The sequence below is a fragment of the Corapipo altera genome, unplaced genomic scaffold, assembly GCF_003945725.1.
Source record: "Corapipo altera isolate COAL_440 unplaced genomic scaffold, ASM394572v1 55, whole genome shotgun sequence".
Lineage (NCBI taxonomy): Eukaryota > Metazoa > Chordata > Aves > Passeriformes > Pipridae > Corapipo > Corapipo altera.
This window is the reverse complement of record NW_020884882.1, coordinates 1242442-1259431: the sequence shown is the minus strand read 5'-3', so window position 1 is coordinate 1259431 and position 16990 is coordinate 1242442. Positions and strand designations below refer to the sequence as shown.

At 45.4% G+C, this 16990-nt stretch overlaps 1 protein-coding gene across 3 annotated transcripts in view; it reads left to right on the top strand.

Annotated features, from left to right (window-relative positions):
* Window positions 1-16990, top strand: part of LOC113945656 (high mobility group protein HMGI-C-like) — a 61602-nt gene that overhangs the window by 30987 nt on the left and 13625 nt on the right. The window contains exon 1 of one of the 3 annotated variants that reach the window (XM_027640068.1): window positions 13639-13668. The exons of the other annotated variants lie outside the window; for them this stretch is intronic. Coding sequence (XP_027495869.1) covers window positions 13660-13668 — 9 coding nt within the window. The 5' untranslated portion in view covers window positions 13639-13659. Of the gene's footprint in view, window positions 1-13638; window positions 13669-16990 lie in introns of those variants that run through there. 3 annotated transcript variants of the gene reach the window in all.

The following is a 16990-nucleotide window of genomic DNA, read 5'->3' as shown; positions in this document are numbered from 1 at the left end:
CAAATTGGAAAACGTACATTAAGTTAACTGAGGTTGTAAATCCCAGCCATATCACACGTGAGCCTGGGAGGTAGAGAATAGCTTTCAAACCACTTCCCACAAATTGAGAGTGAGTGCTGCACTCTCATACATTTTATTAACACTGTGGTGAGAAACAGACTTGCCAGTGCAGTGCCCCTGTGCTTGAAGCAACCACTCCCATTTCAAAAACTAAAAATGTTGTCATCTACCCCCAGCCAGTAGTGTCCAGATTAACTCCTGTCCTCTGAATTAACACACCAGACTTTGTAAGGAGTCACTTGGGGCTGCACTCAACATACCTGGCACAAGCTTGCAGTGTTGGAGGAGCACTTTCCTCTGCCTCTTCTTGTACCCTGCCTGCATTGCCTGTAACATTTGGGCTGTAATTTTGGCTGGTAGGTGAATCTGTAGGGAGAAAGTGTGAGCAGGTGCACAGCAAGGAGTGTCAACACTGCATGTTGCAGTGCAGGAGTGTCTGAGCTACTGAAGAACCAGTCAGAACTGGAAGCAGGATTACCACAGTGAAATATTTTGGGGCCTGGACCACTCAGATGTAAGAAGCTCTGGCACAGCTTTCTGGATCAGCTGAGCTACTCTGTCCTTTGCTGTGTGGATGTTAACCCCTTTGTCTCTGCACTGCATCATTGCTGAGCGTCAGACATACTCCAATGGCCTGGGGTTTAATTTCAGGAAATACCTATGTTTCCCTGGTTGGGTTATTTTTTTTCCCCTTTTTTTGCAGTTCAGATGATATCCTTTCAACTGAAGCCTTAGAAACTTGAGAATAGTAGTCCAAGAGTGATTTAAAAACATGCTAGGAGTGGAAATGCAATTAAGGTACCTTAACCTCCTTTACTCTGCCCTGCAGCAATGCAAAGGAAAACAGTTTGTTTTTAAAGGTTATTGTAATCTAGAGCTTTAAACTCTAACATGCCTTAATCATTACTGAGTGGTTATTGAAGAAGTTTACCTTCATCACAGTCATAAACAACTGCCAAGTAAAATGTGCCTTTTACATTTTTATTAGACAAATAGCACGGTAATGATGGTCATTGTGGCCATTTTGTAAGAGGCTGAGGCAAGTAGCAGTTAGCAAATGAAACAAGGGGAAGTCTCAGCTGGTGCTATTAAATAGTCATACCAAGCACAGGTGTGAAGCTCCCTACCTTTTTTGGCTTCATCTGAAGAAGGAAAATCGGGGTATCCTAAGGTGCATTTCAGTACAAATGGCATGTTTCAGCCTGGCCCTGCAATCACCCACTCCTGATTAGCTGGATATTCCTGGGGGCTGCTCACACATTTAATGTGAAGACTGGCATAAATGTTTTTCAGAGCTTCACTTTCCTTACATTGTAAAGCACAGAGACGAAGGGCCAGAGGAGGGGTTTGGTCAGGTGTACAGCAGGGCTGATTTGCTTGTCATGCCTGGGGCTGCACCCTGGGTAACTGCTGCCAGCCTGTCCTCACTTGATCTGCAGCCTGTTTGCTAATATGATTTGTAGGTTGTACAGGACTACACAAGAATATGCCCTTTGTTGATTTATCTTAATGAGATGGAGAGCTTGGAGTGTGTGTATTTTCCTTTTTTGTGAAGATCTTTCAAGACAAAGCAAAACTCGCTGTCTTTCTCAAAGGACAAGGTTTTTAATTTTTGGTTTAGCAAAGTGAAATTCTCCGTACTGCAGGAAGGTTTTTATCTCTCCGTGCCTTTGCTTTTATAGATCTTCCTGTGAGCCAGAAGACGAGGATTTCAAAACCTGTCGCTGTTGGTCTCGACTGTTATTTGTGGTGTGAGGAAAGTTGAGTCAGTCTCGTGCTTGGGAATGTTCCTCCTTTGTGGGGAGGGAAGGACAGACGCGGCTGTGGGTCTGTGCTGCTGCAGACCCTCCTGCCGGCCGGGCTGGGGGTGTGGCTGTGCACCTGCAGCTGGGCTGTGCTGGGCCAGGGGGTTCACTGCACATCGCCCTGCTGAGCAGGTGCACTGTTTTATTAGTGCCAGAGCTGCCATGAGCTGACACTGCGTTTGGAAAGCGTTCGCTGTCTCCCCTGACAGCAGTCTGTGATCCATATTTTTTTACGGCTGCTATAATCTGAAAATCAAGTACTTCTGGCAGTTTTTGTAGCTCTGTGTAGTCCTCTGTATTCATCTGAGCAACTGCCATTGGCCTTTAATCTGCTCAGGTCCAATTATTTTAAGTATCCACAAGTGAAGCATTGGAGACCATGTATGTGTCCTTTGCTTTCAAAAAAAAGGAAATTTTTTATCTGTCATGGCTCGAAGTGGGAGCTCAGTTCCTGGTCATCCTCTGTCATGTGATGTGAGAGCACTTCTCTCTGCCTTGGTTCTCTCATGTGCAGTAATACTGCACCACTCCTTCATCTATAACAGGGCTGGAAATCTCTGGTGTGCTTCATGTGGCCAGGAGAGACTTCTACATCTGACCTCTTCCATTAGTTCAGTTTCATTGGAGAACAAAAGTTTGTTCAGTATTTTCTTCATTTTGAAAGTAAAAGCAGTGATACTGGAGTCTCCTGTAGCAGGGCTGGACTGGGACAGTTGATGAAAGTGAGGAAAATGGGGGGAGATAAATCCTGCTTGTTAGCTCAGTGTTTATCAAATGATTCATGTTGGCAACACTACTTTAAGGACTGATAATAATATTAAAGTCTAAATCTCCCCTTACACTTGCCGTGCAAGTGCACGGAGGTATTAGTGGTAATGGTGTTACACTGGTGTAATTACACTGTGTGTTTGCTTTGAGAGGCTGGCAAAGAGCTCTTGGCTGCAAAGGGTCAGGGTGTGCAAGGAATGCAGGAGTGAGATTTCTTTTGCCTGAGATCATAGCAGCATATTCAGCATGCCTCTAATCTTCTTTCCCTTCCTGGACTGTGTTTCTTCACCTCCTTGTGGGATTTTGATCCACCAGTAGAAACCCCAAATCTGTCACTTGGCCATAACTGCCTGTGGGAATACACTGAAGTAAACCTTGATTGCCAACACCTTGGAAATCTGTCCAGGTGAGAGAAAGGTCTCCATCTCCAGCAGGTTAATAGTTGCCTGTTTCCCACTCCCCCTCTGACCTGGCTGTGATCTCCATGGGCTGCAGTGCTCAGCTGTCTGCAGGCACAGGACACAGTGCTGCTTTCTCAGGAGCACACACTGTCCCAGCAGTGGTTCTGCTCCTGTGTAAGGCCACGTGGACTGGGGCTTGCTCTGAAAGAAATCAAACGTTAGCACGTGTGTGCAGTAGGGAAGACCACTGGATGACTCAACTCTTCAGTGTCCTGCTCTGCATGTGGATGTGACACCATTCCAGAGGTTTTACAGCAGTGTTACAAGCACTGAAAATGTGCAAGAGTGCTGAGGTGCCTAATTCAAGCAGTGGCTCTGCAGTGGCCCTGGGTCAGTGATGCCCATTAGGAAAATCCTGTCACCTCTCTGTGAAAACAGGGCAATGTGTGGAGAGAGATACAGGAACTGGACTTTTTGGCATGGATTTCCTCACCATGAATTGCAGCCTATGCTCAGCTGATAGAGGATTTTACCTCTCAGAAATTTCTGAGCTGGCTAGAGGTAACAGTGTCTCTTTAGGGGCTATTTGGTGATATTTAGCAAAAAAGCTTGTGGTTTCAGCTGTAAACCAGGTAGCTACTGCTGTGAGGGGTAAATGGCCTACCAGGTTTGGCAATAATTGTCTCCTAAGTCCCTGGTAGTCACCTCTCAGCCAGAGAGCTGAGCTGGGGATAGGGAGGCAGAACTTGCCTTGCTAAAAGACGTTTCTGCCAGCTCAGCCTGCAGGAACAGGTCAAATTCATGGGCAGCTTGGTAGGAAGTGGTGCTTGGGCTGTGTCCCTTCAGGTGCCAGCAGAGCTCTCAGCCAAACCTCCTTCACCCACATTAGGCTGTGGGACACTTGTTAAAGGCAGAGGCTGTGGCTTTGCCTGCCTGTGAGCTGAGGGAGGGAGTTAAATGTTTGATACACCACTACCACCTCTGCTGGCTGCCTGTGAGGACACCAGTAAGTCCTGGATGTGCCCGGCCAGCACAGCACATGTGGGCACCCAGAACAGACAGGGCCCATTAAGAGTTAATGCCGGTAATTAGAGATGAGCAGCAAGAGCTGGAGGTTCCAGAAGGATGACAGTGGGTGTGAAACACTGTAACATTCCCATTAATCCGAAATGTCTCCTCTCTGGCCAGAAAGAAGTGCCCAGATTTTTTAGTCAATATTAATTTTACACTTGGCACCACAGGAGAGTGTGAACTGCTGAGTTCACAAAGGGCCCATCTAATAAACAGACAATAGAAAATCAGAAAAGCGAAGATTGAGCTCACTTGCCCAGGCGATGGGAGTGTAATAACCATGAGGGCTGCAGAGGGCAATGGAAAATTCTGAGCCATAATGAGGAGTCACAGCAAGTGCCTGTGCCTGAGCTCTCTGGGCACAGGTAGGAGCCGGGGGAGAAGGTGGGATGGTGTAGCACTGTGCAGGAGGGAGGAGGACTTGGATCTGGAATGAGAGACAGATGAGGAGGAGGAGATCACGTCACAGGTGTGCTATAGGCTTGGAGGGCCAGATAAGAAAAGCAAATTGTTCCCCTGCAAATGAATCCCAAACCTGCTCCTCGTTTGATTTCCTTTAGAAGAGAGTTTGGAATTTTAGATGGGCTCTTGTGTGCTTGCCTGCTGCCTGTCAGCTCTGCTCTGCCCCTCCCTGTTTGATCACCTCTCCTTTAAACAGGCCATTCCTGTCTCCTGGTGGCCTGCAGAATACTAGATCTCAGGCTTTCAAAGCTGCTGTGATTAGCCAAGTAAATACTGCAGAAGGGATGAACTTGATTCCAAAGAGCCAGATGCTGTAGCTTTCTAATAAACCCAAGGAAACTCTCTGGGAACTGGAGATAATTATAAGAAAAACAGATTGCTTTGTCAGACACGTTTGCCTGCTTTTTTCAACTTTTAAGCTGTCTGCAAAACTAGTTTCTTTTATTCAGTCTTGTTGCTAGCACGAGACTTTCCAAATCCAGAGCTACAGAATTTCAGCACTGTCTTGCAGCTAATCCATGGGCACTCCAAGCTGACATGTGTCCTTGTGCTTCATGCCTCGGCCTCTCCTTTCTTCCTGGAATAGCAGGGTCCAAAGCTGGATAACAGACTGAAGGCTTCATTTCCTGCTTTGGCTGAGCTGGTGTTTCAAAATAGATTGATTTTTCTGCAAGATTGTTCTTTTAGTTCCCTTTCCTTTTCTTCTTAATGAACACTTCTGATATCTGTGGAATCTGAATTCTACCTCGATTGAAATGGCACTGCTGCTATCAAAATTCAAAGCCTGTATCTGAAACCCCAAGCCACTGAAATCCCTGGCAAACCTAGCACCTGGTTAATGAATACATCTTGAGGAGCCCAGATACTTTATTTTCATTTCTGTCACACAGTTAGTGTTTTTGATCTGCCCATTGAAGAAGCAAGGTGAAAGAGTAAGAACTTGCCTGTAAGAACTTGCCTGTCTCTGCATTATCTGCCTGTGACAAGCTGCCAGTGGCTGCTGATCTGATCAGCTGTAATATTCAGGACTGATTTCTGGATAGAAAGCCACTGATTTTGTTTAAGATCAGAAGAGGGAAAGAGGCCTGACTTTCCCAGCAGTTGTGATCGTGTCAATGAGATGAAAAACAATGAAATGCACAGCATGTGAAATCCTTGGAAAGAGAAAAAATGAAAGCCCTGGTAAAGAAACTGGGAGAAAACAAAATGACAAAGGAAGAAGGGGGATACACGTGAAGTGCATGGGCAGGAGAAGAGAAATGGGGCAAATTTGGAAGAATGCTGAATTCCCAGAGCCTCTTGTGTGAAAAGGGGGAGGTCTGTGGAGAATTTCTTAAAATATGCCATGAATGAGGACAGGGATGGGAGATGGAGAAATCTTACATGGTGTGGAAGCAGAGTAGCTGGATGCAGAGACCTCCTGCAGCACGAGGTGTTCCCTTCTCTCAGGGGTGACATGGCACCAAACCTTGGAGCCCTGTGCCCAGGCAGAGCCAGCAGCCTGTGTAGATGTCCTGGGCAGAACATCTCAGAAAGGTCCTGAGATGTATAAAAAATTGGCAAAGAGATAGGAAACAAGGTAGGAGAAAGTGGGAGAAAAATGATCCCAGTGGAAGAATGCTACCAGAGGAGTTTCATGGGTTGATGTTGGGATTTGTAATATTGAACATATTCAGGAATGACCATTGAAAATAGGGACAACAGTGAGACTTCAAACTTTGCTGTTTAAAATTAAGTTTTTCAAGACAGAAAAGGCAGCAGTCAACAGTGAAGAATTGTTGAAAAACCCTGAGACTGAATGGCTGGCCAGTAAAATGGTGGATGAAATTTCACATGAATAAAAGTGAAATGAGGAGTGCAGAGAAAAACAGTGATTGTTGTGCATATAAAATCATGGGCTTGGAGTTGACTGGGATCTTGAGGTTGTGTCACATGGCCCCATGAAAGCATCAGGTCAGGCTTAAGAGAAAGATAAATCAAGTGCTGGAAGCTAAGAAAGGAAGATCAAACCAGAAAACACTTGCTCTGTTCTCTGTGTGTGTGTTTGGTTTTAGTGTTGTTTGGTTTTGTTTGTTTTAATTTAAAAAAGCCTGATTTTGTTCCACCTTGAATACAACATCTTGTTTTGTTTTCTTCATCCTCGAGGAGTTTCCTAGACATGGGAAAACTCCAAGAATAGCTTCTGTACAGAATTGAATGAGAAATTGTCCTGAGCTTGGAGGAAACATGACTGAGAAGTATAGCAAAGGTGGAGGAGCATGAATAGGGACTGTTCATTGTCTTCTATGCAAGAACAAGGGGATTCCAAAGAAAACCTTGGCTTGAACCATCATGAATTTCCTTACCTGTTATATCCTAGGGTGATTTTTCTCATGTGCAATGGAATTGCCCCTCCTAAGGAACACTGCTTTCCTGTCTGTCTTTCCTCAGAAAAGGGAAGACAAAACCCCTCTAGGTTAAATCCTGTCTAATAATTTATGGATTCACAGTTCTGGCCCAGTCTCCAAGTAGAGGTTTGGCTGCAGAGGGAGTTTCCTCACCCAGCTGAGTCTCTGTCACTGGTATTTATGCCATACATGCATGAGAATCCTTTTGATCTCTGTAGGCATCTGGAATTCTTCTGCTTGGCTAACTGGCAGCAAGCCTGGCTCATCAGAGCTGGCAGCTGCAAAGGTGGAGACTGATCAGAAATAGCTGTAAACTGGTAGGACCCTTTCTGGAGACCCCTCTTCCTTTGGCTTTGAAGGTACTGCACTCTTGATTGCCATGTTGGCACCATTGCTTATAGAGACTCCTGTGTCACCTCTGTCCCCACAGCACAGGGCCTTCCATAAGAGCTGGGGAAGGAGGGAAGTGAGAAGGTGGAGGTTGGAAGGGGCAGGGCTCCAGGTGGACTTAAGAGCACCTGCATATTCCCACATAGCCTGTCTTACAGGAGGCTAAACACACCTGATTTGCTATCTGCAAATCCCAGTCAATCTGTGGCTTAAGGAATTTGAGGGGGCTGAACAGGACTTCTCACATCGTGTAGGCTCCCTCTCTTTTATGTGCATCATTACAGATCTGAGCTCTGATCCCTTGTCTCTGTGCAAGAGGGTGTGTGTAATGTTTAGGTCATAAAGATTAAGGCTTGTATTTGTCCCTGTACATTTAGCACTTAAGGAGAAAAATCAACACTCACCAGGAGAGCCTGTGTGAATGGCTCTTTCCCATCTAATCCCTACTTCCATCACTTCCCCTTACTGAGTACTGTTTCTCTGCCACAGTCCTCTCAACACACCATTATTGTCACCTTTAATAAATCCATGTGTGCCTGGCAGAGGGGTGTTTTGATGGGTGTGTAATTGCTTGGGAGTCCTTGGGGCTTTTCCTCCAAGGAAGCAATGGAGAGTAAGTGGTTTGCCAGAGTTCAGAGCGGTGCTGCTGGAGTTAGGGAAGAAAAGAAGTGGTGTGAAGTACCCGAGATGTCAGAATGGTAGAGCCAGAATGTTGAAGCACAAGTGAAGTGTGCAGAGAAGAGGGTGGAAGGAAACAGAAGGATCCAAAGAATAGACCTACCAGCAATTTTTAAATCAGATTTTCCCAGTGTTTGATTTCTAACAGCTTGTAATCAGCTAATGCTTGTGCTGTCAAAGCAGGTGTTTGACCATCTCTGTGGGTTCCAAGTTGCATATGTTGTTTCAGTGACTGGTGGTTTCTGAAAACCCTGCCTGCTCAGCCATGAGCATAAATGCTCGTGGGTGTCTTGGTAATGAAGGGAAAAAGCCTGCAGGTTTCCCTCTGGGAAATGTGTGGGCAGAGTGCCGCTGTGTGGTGACACGGAGCACGGCGTCCTTGGCACGGGAGGTTTGAAAGAGCATCTCCTGGAAGTTAATGCAGGCATGACTGATTCCTTCCCAGGATTTGGGTTGTGCTTGGTAAAGGAGCGGGAGCAACACTTCAGGACCTTGTATTTTGGTTATATGTTGTTTTTCCTTCCCTTCTCTCTCCCGATAAATGTGTTCTTTTCCCAGTCATGTATGTTAACATCATGTCTTTCCTCAAAGGATAGTGAAATAAAGGGGTAAGAACGGGACATGTATAGATAATATATTGAGTTGTGAAATTTTGTCTGGACTATACACTGCAAATTGTGTCAGGTATGGACAACACAAGTTCAGGGAATTAGGGCTGTGCTTTCTTGTACCTGTGCCAGTGATACTGGGTCTGTACTGTGATCATACCTCTTTTATATTGTGCATTCTGCACCCACAGTGCTAATACTGAGACTAAAGTCGTCTCAGTCCCTTGTCCTGACATCCTCTTAACTTGGTTACTTGCCTTTACTAAGCTGGTCTTGCACCTTAGTTCTTGCTTTTCAGTACCTTTTAGCTCGAGGTCCTTAAATGTTAACTCTGTGGGTAATTTGCTTTGGTTCTGCTCCAGGGAAGGGAATGCTTCCTTCTGAAGTCGTTTGTAAGATTGAATAGAAAAGAGAACAACAGTAAGAGCAGCCACCTTGCCAGGGGCATAGCCTGTGGGCTCTGCCTGTGCTGTGAGCCTGGCGCTGGCTCTGCTGCTGAGCCATCAGTGTGCTCAGGGCTCTTTGCACACATCCTCCCAAAACAGCCTGGATGCATGAGCTCTTCAGCCCAATCAGAAGCAATTTGGTAGTATTTAGAAGTACATGTGAGCTTCCCCTTTCAGTCTTGTAAGACCTAGGAGGATTGAACTAGTGATGTCTTGAAGCTGCACGTGGGATTCCCGTTGTTAAATCAGGGAGGGGAACACGGTAGGCTCTGCATTGTTGCTCCATTAGCATGGATTTCCTAAGACATGCCAATGATTCTGTTGCTGGGACACACTGGCCTTTGGTCTGCCTGGGATCTCTCTACAGGAGCACTGGAAGAAGGACACAATCACAGCTTGTGTGTTGCAATCTTCAGAATGGCCCTGTTCAGATGTGGAGGAGAGGCAGATTTGTCTTACACTGGATCTCTCCCAGAAATTCACACTTCCCAGCTGGGATGTGCAATGCCCTCTTGCTAGCAAAGCATCTTTGGGTATCTCTGTGTCTTCATGAGGAGCTACTCCATGTCCTTTAAACACCCCACCTTTATGTGGTGCTGCTCCTTTGGATGGCAACCTGAGGGATAACCGTGGGCCTGAGCTGTCTCCCTCAGGCATGTACATCTTCCTCCATATGTGCAGCTACCCCAGCCTTTGGGGGCTGCCTGCTACACCTGCCAGTCTGTGCTCCCAAGCCATAAGGTTGCTGCTCTGCATTTCAGGGGGTAGTCCTCTGATGTGGACTGCTTGCCATGGATCCTTAGGCTGATGCTCTTGGTTGCCTCTGGTTGCAGAGAATTACCCAGTTACTTTCCCATTGGGATCTAGTCCGCATTCATATTCAGCTACCTGCTAGTGGAAAGTTCATTTTGTGTTACAAAGGTCCTTCAAGGCCATCCCCAGGCCATCTCACAATGTCTCCACATGGCTTTATCAAGCAAAGTGTGAACTCTTTCTAATTCTAGCTGCACCTTTCTTGCCTGCAGCAAAGCTGTTCCCTCTTCACTTTGCATTCTCAGTTGTCCCACCTTCCTTGTCTGCATGTTGTCAGAACAGTAACTGTCTCTTTCTATAAAGGTAGAAAAAGGTCACCCTTCTTACCAGTGTTTATGGCATTGCTTTACCAAGATTTATCCTTCTCATTGCAAGAGTCAAATTCTACCACATCTGGTAATTAATTGACAGAATTTGGGGCCCGTAATAGTGAAATATTCTTTAACTTTCCCAACGTGAATCACAAGCTTTGTAGCTGTAGAACCAGCTGGATTCCAAAGCCTATAAAATAACACACAACCAGTTCAGGAGGTTTTGCAGCCATGGAGTACAAGTAGAAATTAATTCTGGTTCCCCAAGAATCACCTGTTCTGACCCTTTGATGTATACAGTTCTGCATAAACATACTTAACCAAGACCTAGATAGAAACTTCATGTCACAGAAAAGAGTTGGGAGGCAACCCAAGGAGCTGCCAAACACACTTCATCTCTTGTGAAACCTTATTACCATCCATGCCACTCCTGCTGCATGAGTGTGACCCATTTGTAGTTCCTCCATGGGAAGAGGCTCCACAAACTCATAACTTATTCCAGTGGTTTGCTGTCTGGACCATTAAGTCATTAGACTTTCCTTGGTGTTCAACTCAACTTTCCCTTCTGCATTTAAACTAACTTTTTATCCTATCCACACGTTATTACTTTCCTAGATGCTGCACTATTCCATTATCATATCCTTTCTGCTCTCCTATCTCTAGGTTTAACAACCCAGTTTCTCAATCTTTCCTCACAGGCCATGTTTTCTAAGCCTCTGATTTTTTGGAGGCCTTCCAGCAAGTCCACAACTTTCTCAAAGTGAGATTTTGTAACCCTGTGTCATCCAGAGGGTTCGAAATTGCTGATGAACATAATATGAAAGAATTAAGAAATATAGGATTATGGGGCACACTTCCATTACAATCATAAAATAGAGCATGGCAAATCTGTTTCTTATCTTGTGGAAATCACACCTGAGCCTAATCTCCAGTTAAAATATTCATTAATACAGCCTGAATAATAAGCATGTATGAAACAATTACTATGACTGTAGCTTTCATTACACTGAGGAGATACAGGTTTGTGCACCTGAGAGGTTCTGACAAGATCAGGATAGCAGTGAATGAAGCTTTTTATACACACCTGTCTAACAGAAAGGGATTATACACAAATGAATCTATACTTGGTGTTAGCCTACGTAATATCACACTGTGCCACAGTGACCAGTCTGGATTCTGGGAGAGTGAAGATAAGGAATAGGAAGACAGGCAGAGGATTGCACTGCATTGTGGTGAAATCTGGATGTTTCCTAAAGGGAACTAGTAACTATCTCAGAGGCACAAGCCAGCCCTTGTGTAGGTCATGTCTTGCTGCAAACAGACAAAACCCTCTTGTGACATAAATGTCTTGGCAAGGTCGCTCAGGAGGGGATGCCTTGCTAATTTGACCCCCCTTCCACCTAAGGAGAGGGAATTTGGAGCACTCCTGTCCTCTAGATTTGGCTGCTGTTGGTTTTTTTGCTGATTGGTCTGGGTCAGACTTGTTCCTCCTTCATGGGACCTTCAAGAGAGACATTTAACCAGTGTGCAGTTGTGACCAGGCTTCAGCCCTGGGCCAGGAGCTGCTCATCTCCACAGCAGCTTCTCTGAGGTGCTCTGGGGCAGAAACAGGGCTGCACAGAGCAAGGGAGAGCTGGGCCAAGGGTGAAGAGAACCAGCAGTGCTCACTGGATGGAAGGGACAGCTTGTGAAATGAAAAAATCATTTTGTTTTCTCAAAGGGCTCCTGTGATCCTGGGAATGGTTTAATGAGAGTAAAGGCCCCTCCTGGAGTGGGCAAATAGCTTTGGTCACCCTCTTCTTAAAAGATGCTAATATTTGGAGATGACGAGAGAAGAACAAAAACAATTTTTTAATTTTTTTTTTTAAGGCTTTATAGTGTGAGGCTAAAGGAGTTCAGTCTGTGTAAGTTTTTAGAAGAACACTGTGAGTGGACTTGTGATAACAGTGTAGAAGCACCGCAGAGGAGGGGAGGTGGGAAGGGGTAGGCTGGGTGCTTTTCTGAGAAAAGGATGACAAGAACCAGCACCTGCAGTCTGATAGCACATGAATCAAACTGTAAATTAAGCACCTTTTTTAAAGGGATTAGTCACTGGAAAACATGTCCAGGGGTATGGTACATTCTGCATCCCATGAGACCTTCTCATTCCCTCCAACTATCTGAAAGGAGGGTGCAGGCAGGTAGGGCTTGGCCTCTTCTCAGGGGACCAGTGACAGGACAAGAGGAAACAACCTCAAGCTGTCCCAGGGGAGCTTGAGATTGGACATCAGAAAAAATTTCACCACTGAAAGGGTGATCAAGCTTTGGCAGGGGCTGCCCAGGGAGGTGGTGGAGTCACCATCCCTGGAGGTGTTCAGAAAACAACTGAACATGGCACTCAGTGCTCAGGTTTAGCTGACATGGTGTTTGGTCAAAGGTTGGACTTGATCTTGGAGTCTTTTCCAGCCTTAATGGCTCTGTGATTCTGTCTTCTAATCAAGAACACATTTTCTGGGACTGATGGTTCTGTCAAGTATGAGAGTTTTGGACTCAGTCCAAGGATAACGATGAAGTTGCAGTCATTTATATACAGAATGATCAAATCATTCCTCTTGGCCCTAAATACTAATGAAATTATGATATGTGGATATTAAATTAAAGACACTATTCTCAAATATGTGCCCAATAAAGATTAAATAGGATTCCATGTTCCAATTTTATATTTGTCATTTCCTGACTAGAAGTTTAATTTCTAGGATAACAGTAATGTTCTTTAGCACTTATGAACTGTCAACCATCTCTGGTTTAGTGTTGTAGAATCAAGTTTAGTACTTCCCTGCTAGGAAGCATTTTCATGAAATGCAGATATCTTCATTTCATACAAAGTATAACAATTCAAGTTCTGACTCAGTCATTATGATTACACTTCTGTTTGTACAGCACGTGGACAGCCTTGTCTCTAGTGATATTTAAAAGGAAAAATAAAGTATTTTCATTAAAAAATGAAAAAATTGTGTGTATTTCCATATGATACAGTAATGCTTATGCTGGAGGATTTTTTGATAAATAACATAGATATATTTAAGCACTTAGATTAACAGATAGTAATTTTCAGGTACCTAATTTCATATGCTATTTAATAATTTTTGGATTAGACATTGTTGCAGGGGTGATCAAAGGCTTCTCTTAATATTTCATGTTGATTTTGTTTTATTAGTTGTTAGGAGCTCCAAATAAAATCTTGAGCCACTTTGCCTAAGACCTGTGTAATTACATGGTGGGAAGTGTATATCTTCCCAAAGAAAATATTGTCTAAATAAGCAAGATGTTACTTGTTTTGTGTGTTATCCCCACTTCACATGTGGGAAACAGGGTGAAAAGACAAGGTGAGGTTCCTGAGGTCACAGAGGCAGCCCTGAGAACTGGACACACTTCCAGAGCCCCCATGTCCATGTTTACCCAGGAGATCGTTATCTCCCTATGAATAAGGTCAGGACTGATATTTTTCCAGACTGCAGTAAATGATTTAGGTGTCGTTCTGACATTTAGAGAAGTTACTGAGGAACTCAAGTGATGCAAATCTTTTATATGGATGACTCTGAGAAAAAAAAAATTAGTCTTCAGTTTATGCAGTGGTGCTGTCATTGTAAGCAATTTACTACTTGACATAAAGAAGAGTCTCAAACATTGTCTCTAAGATAATGTAATGGCTTTTATATAGGTACAGATTGAGATATTTGAAGTCTCTGGTTTTGCTAATGGTGATGTGCCAAAAAATCCCAATATACATGTCTTAAATACACCAAGGCAGTCATATGAAAAGCCTTCATTCTCCTTTGTAAAAATACTTCTAGGGACTTTTGTGAGCTCTAATGGTTGTTCACATAATTAATACAGAATCCCTAACTTAGAGCCACGCAACATCTCCTTTCTAAATACGTTTGTGCTCAACTGAAGTCAGCTTCCCATTTTTATTTGTGGCTTATAGTAAATGCCCTGAGTGCGTTTTGCTCTCAAGATTAATAATCCCTTTGTCATCACAAGCCTTCCTGGGGCTACCCATTTGGGATTCTTGTTTTGGTTTGGTTTCTTTCATAAAACAAGGTCAGCAATGATTCTTTCTAGCACTTGTAGAGAGGGAAGTCTTAAAGGTCTGCCCCCTTTATTCAGATAATTCATTTCGCATTTGGAAACCGGCCTTGTCTTCCGTAAGCGGGGCAGTGGTACGAGCTGGCTGGTGCGAGTGGTGTGGTTGGGGATTTTTCTGGTTTCTGGCCGTTGCATTTGGTGTGGGATCCAGGCGGGTTGGGGCGAGCTGGTTTCGGTTGCTGTCACTGCTCGGGGCTGCCGTCAGAAGGAGAGCGCTGGCAGCGCTCGCTGTTTCCATATCGCGAACCGGGAGCGCAGCGAACAGCGCTGGAGGGCTCCTGAAATGAATGTGTGCAGAGGCCTGGGTTAGCTGCCTCTGCCAGGGCAGGAGGGCTGTCAGCTGCTGGACACCTCTGTCTGTCTCTCCTGCCTTCACTGCTACTTCTGCGGGGCTCAGGTCGAGCAGCGCTGCCCAACAGCTCCACAGGTAAATCGTGTTCCTTTCTTACTGTAGTGTTTGAAATGCGCGTGCAGAGCCCATCCGCAGGCTGCTGGAGGTTGAGGCACGGGGATTGATACGTTGCAGCTTGGTAATTGAGAAAGGCTGTTTGGAAGTAGGTTAAGGTGCAGGACTTGCTGTCTCATACATCCCCATGCCAGGTGCTACGACGCCAGTCCTCACCAGGAAGTGCAGAGGGCCATTTCCTGGGCTTGCACAAGTGGACAGTGCTTTGCAGATGTCAGTAGTTGGGCTGAACAAAATAGTCTTTCTGCAGAGGAACGAGGCTTGATGCTATCTGAAATGAGAGCTGTGATTTTTAATCTTTAGTAAGCACAGATTTCTCCTTTTTCCTTTGATTTCCCTGTAAATGCTGTTGGATTTTTTCCCATCAATGTATCTCTGCAGTGCTTGAGGTGCTTGCTTTTTGGTGAAAGTCTAGACAGACTTTTAAGATAGGAAAGAGTCCTTTAGAATAAACATTTGAATGTTAGGGCAGATTCCCTAAGAAAGAATTTGAACAGGCTCGTAATGCTAGGGAATCTGCAATCTACACAGAAGCATTAAGTTGCACTGACCTGGCTTGATACTTTTGGGATAAGTGCTGGAAGTGTCCTGAGAATGAATGAGAAGGGTCTCAAACCTCAGGCAGTGGCCTCAAGGCTTGAGGTCCTGAGTTTGGTACATGAGTTTCCTTGGATAGAGACAGTGAGCTGGGCCCCCTGTCCCCTGCCCACTGGGGCTGGGGAGTGGGAGAGGTTCTGACTGGCTCTGAGGAGCCCCAGCTCCCGCTCCAGTGCTGCTCTGTGCCAGATTCCCAGGGCAGGGAACTCCAGCTTTCAGCTTCAGGCCAGATTAGTTCCACAAGCCTTTAGCTTCCTGGGGAAAGAGGGTGAGGGTGTGTTTTGCTGCTCAGCAGGATGTGGCTGATCCTGAGCTGTATTTCTTCAGTTGTGACGGCCTCTCCTTTGTGCTCCCGAGCACAAGACACGGGGGAGGCTGCTGGTGCCTTCCTCTAATAATGCTCTGTTCTCTGCTGCTGGGGGTTCTTAGGGTCACTCTACAAATAGGGATGACTTACTCAGTCCCTCCACCCCAGGTTGAGGGAAGTGTTAATACTTCAGTTTTATTCCATAACCTTCTAGACAGAAAACATGAAGTTAGAAAGATTGTATGACTTGCCCAAGTCCAGAGTCAGGAACAGATTCCAGATCTCTCTTCCTCGCTGGTCTTGGTATCCAGCAGTGCTTTTCCATGACTTCCTGGGATGGTTAACTGTCTCCTTGCTCTGCTGGCTCTGACCATAAGAAGCCTGGGGCTTTGGCAGGGCTTGGAAGCTGATGATACTGAGGTAGGATTGAGGTTGAGCCCTTGAAATCTGTGGCAACCTTCAGGGAAAGTCCTGCATATGCAGATGTGAACAGGACCTCAGTGCAGCTGGCACTGCACATGTGGCCTGATTCATTCTACAGGCAAGTGCAAAGCCCCACCTTTCTGAGGAAAAAATGGGATTTTAGGCTAACTACAGAGCAGAGCCATGGTGGTATTCCTATAACTAGTTGTCGTATGGATTAGGATGGGCAGGGTTGCCTCTCAGAGCAGTAACTGGCTCAGATATCTGGACAGAGAGGAATAAGTTGGCAGGCACTGCATCAAGCAAGGTTTGTTCAAGAGAGCTCTTGCAGTGCCTTGATGTTGTGCTGACCCTGGGCAGTCAGGAGCTGGGAAATAGGAAACAGAGACTGTTCATGGCCACAGCGTTGCTGAAACTCAGTGATCAACAACCCTTTTCCCATGTAGCTGTGCATATCTCTAATGTTAAAAAATCTTCTGGCACCATTTCTCAATCAAGAGGTCTTTAGTCCATAAGCTCCTGTCCCAGCCATCAGCACTTGCCTGCCTTGCAGTCTCTCAGGAAAGGCCCAGACGGGATGGTCTCTGCCTGCCTCACTTGGTTCTGTCCCCTGAGCCCCATCCCCAGCACAGCTCAGCAGTCGGGGAGCTACCCACCATTTTGTGCATGGAGAACTGAAACACTTGAGGGCCCCTTCATTGGGGTTGCACAGAGAGGCCTGAAACAAAGTTGGAAATGTAACTGTTGGCAGAGCTATAGAAGTTCCCGTTCAGACCGTGAGCGGGTCCCTCGCACTGAGTGGAAACACAGACACCCATATGATCCCTGTATTTGTTGTGCTCTATAAGCTTAGTTTCTGCCTTCTGACC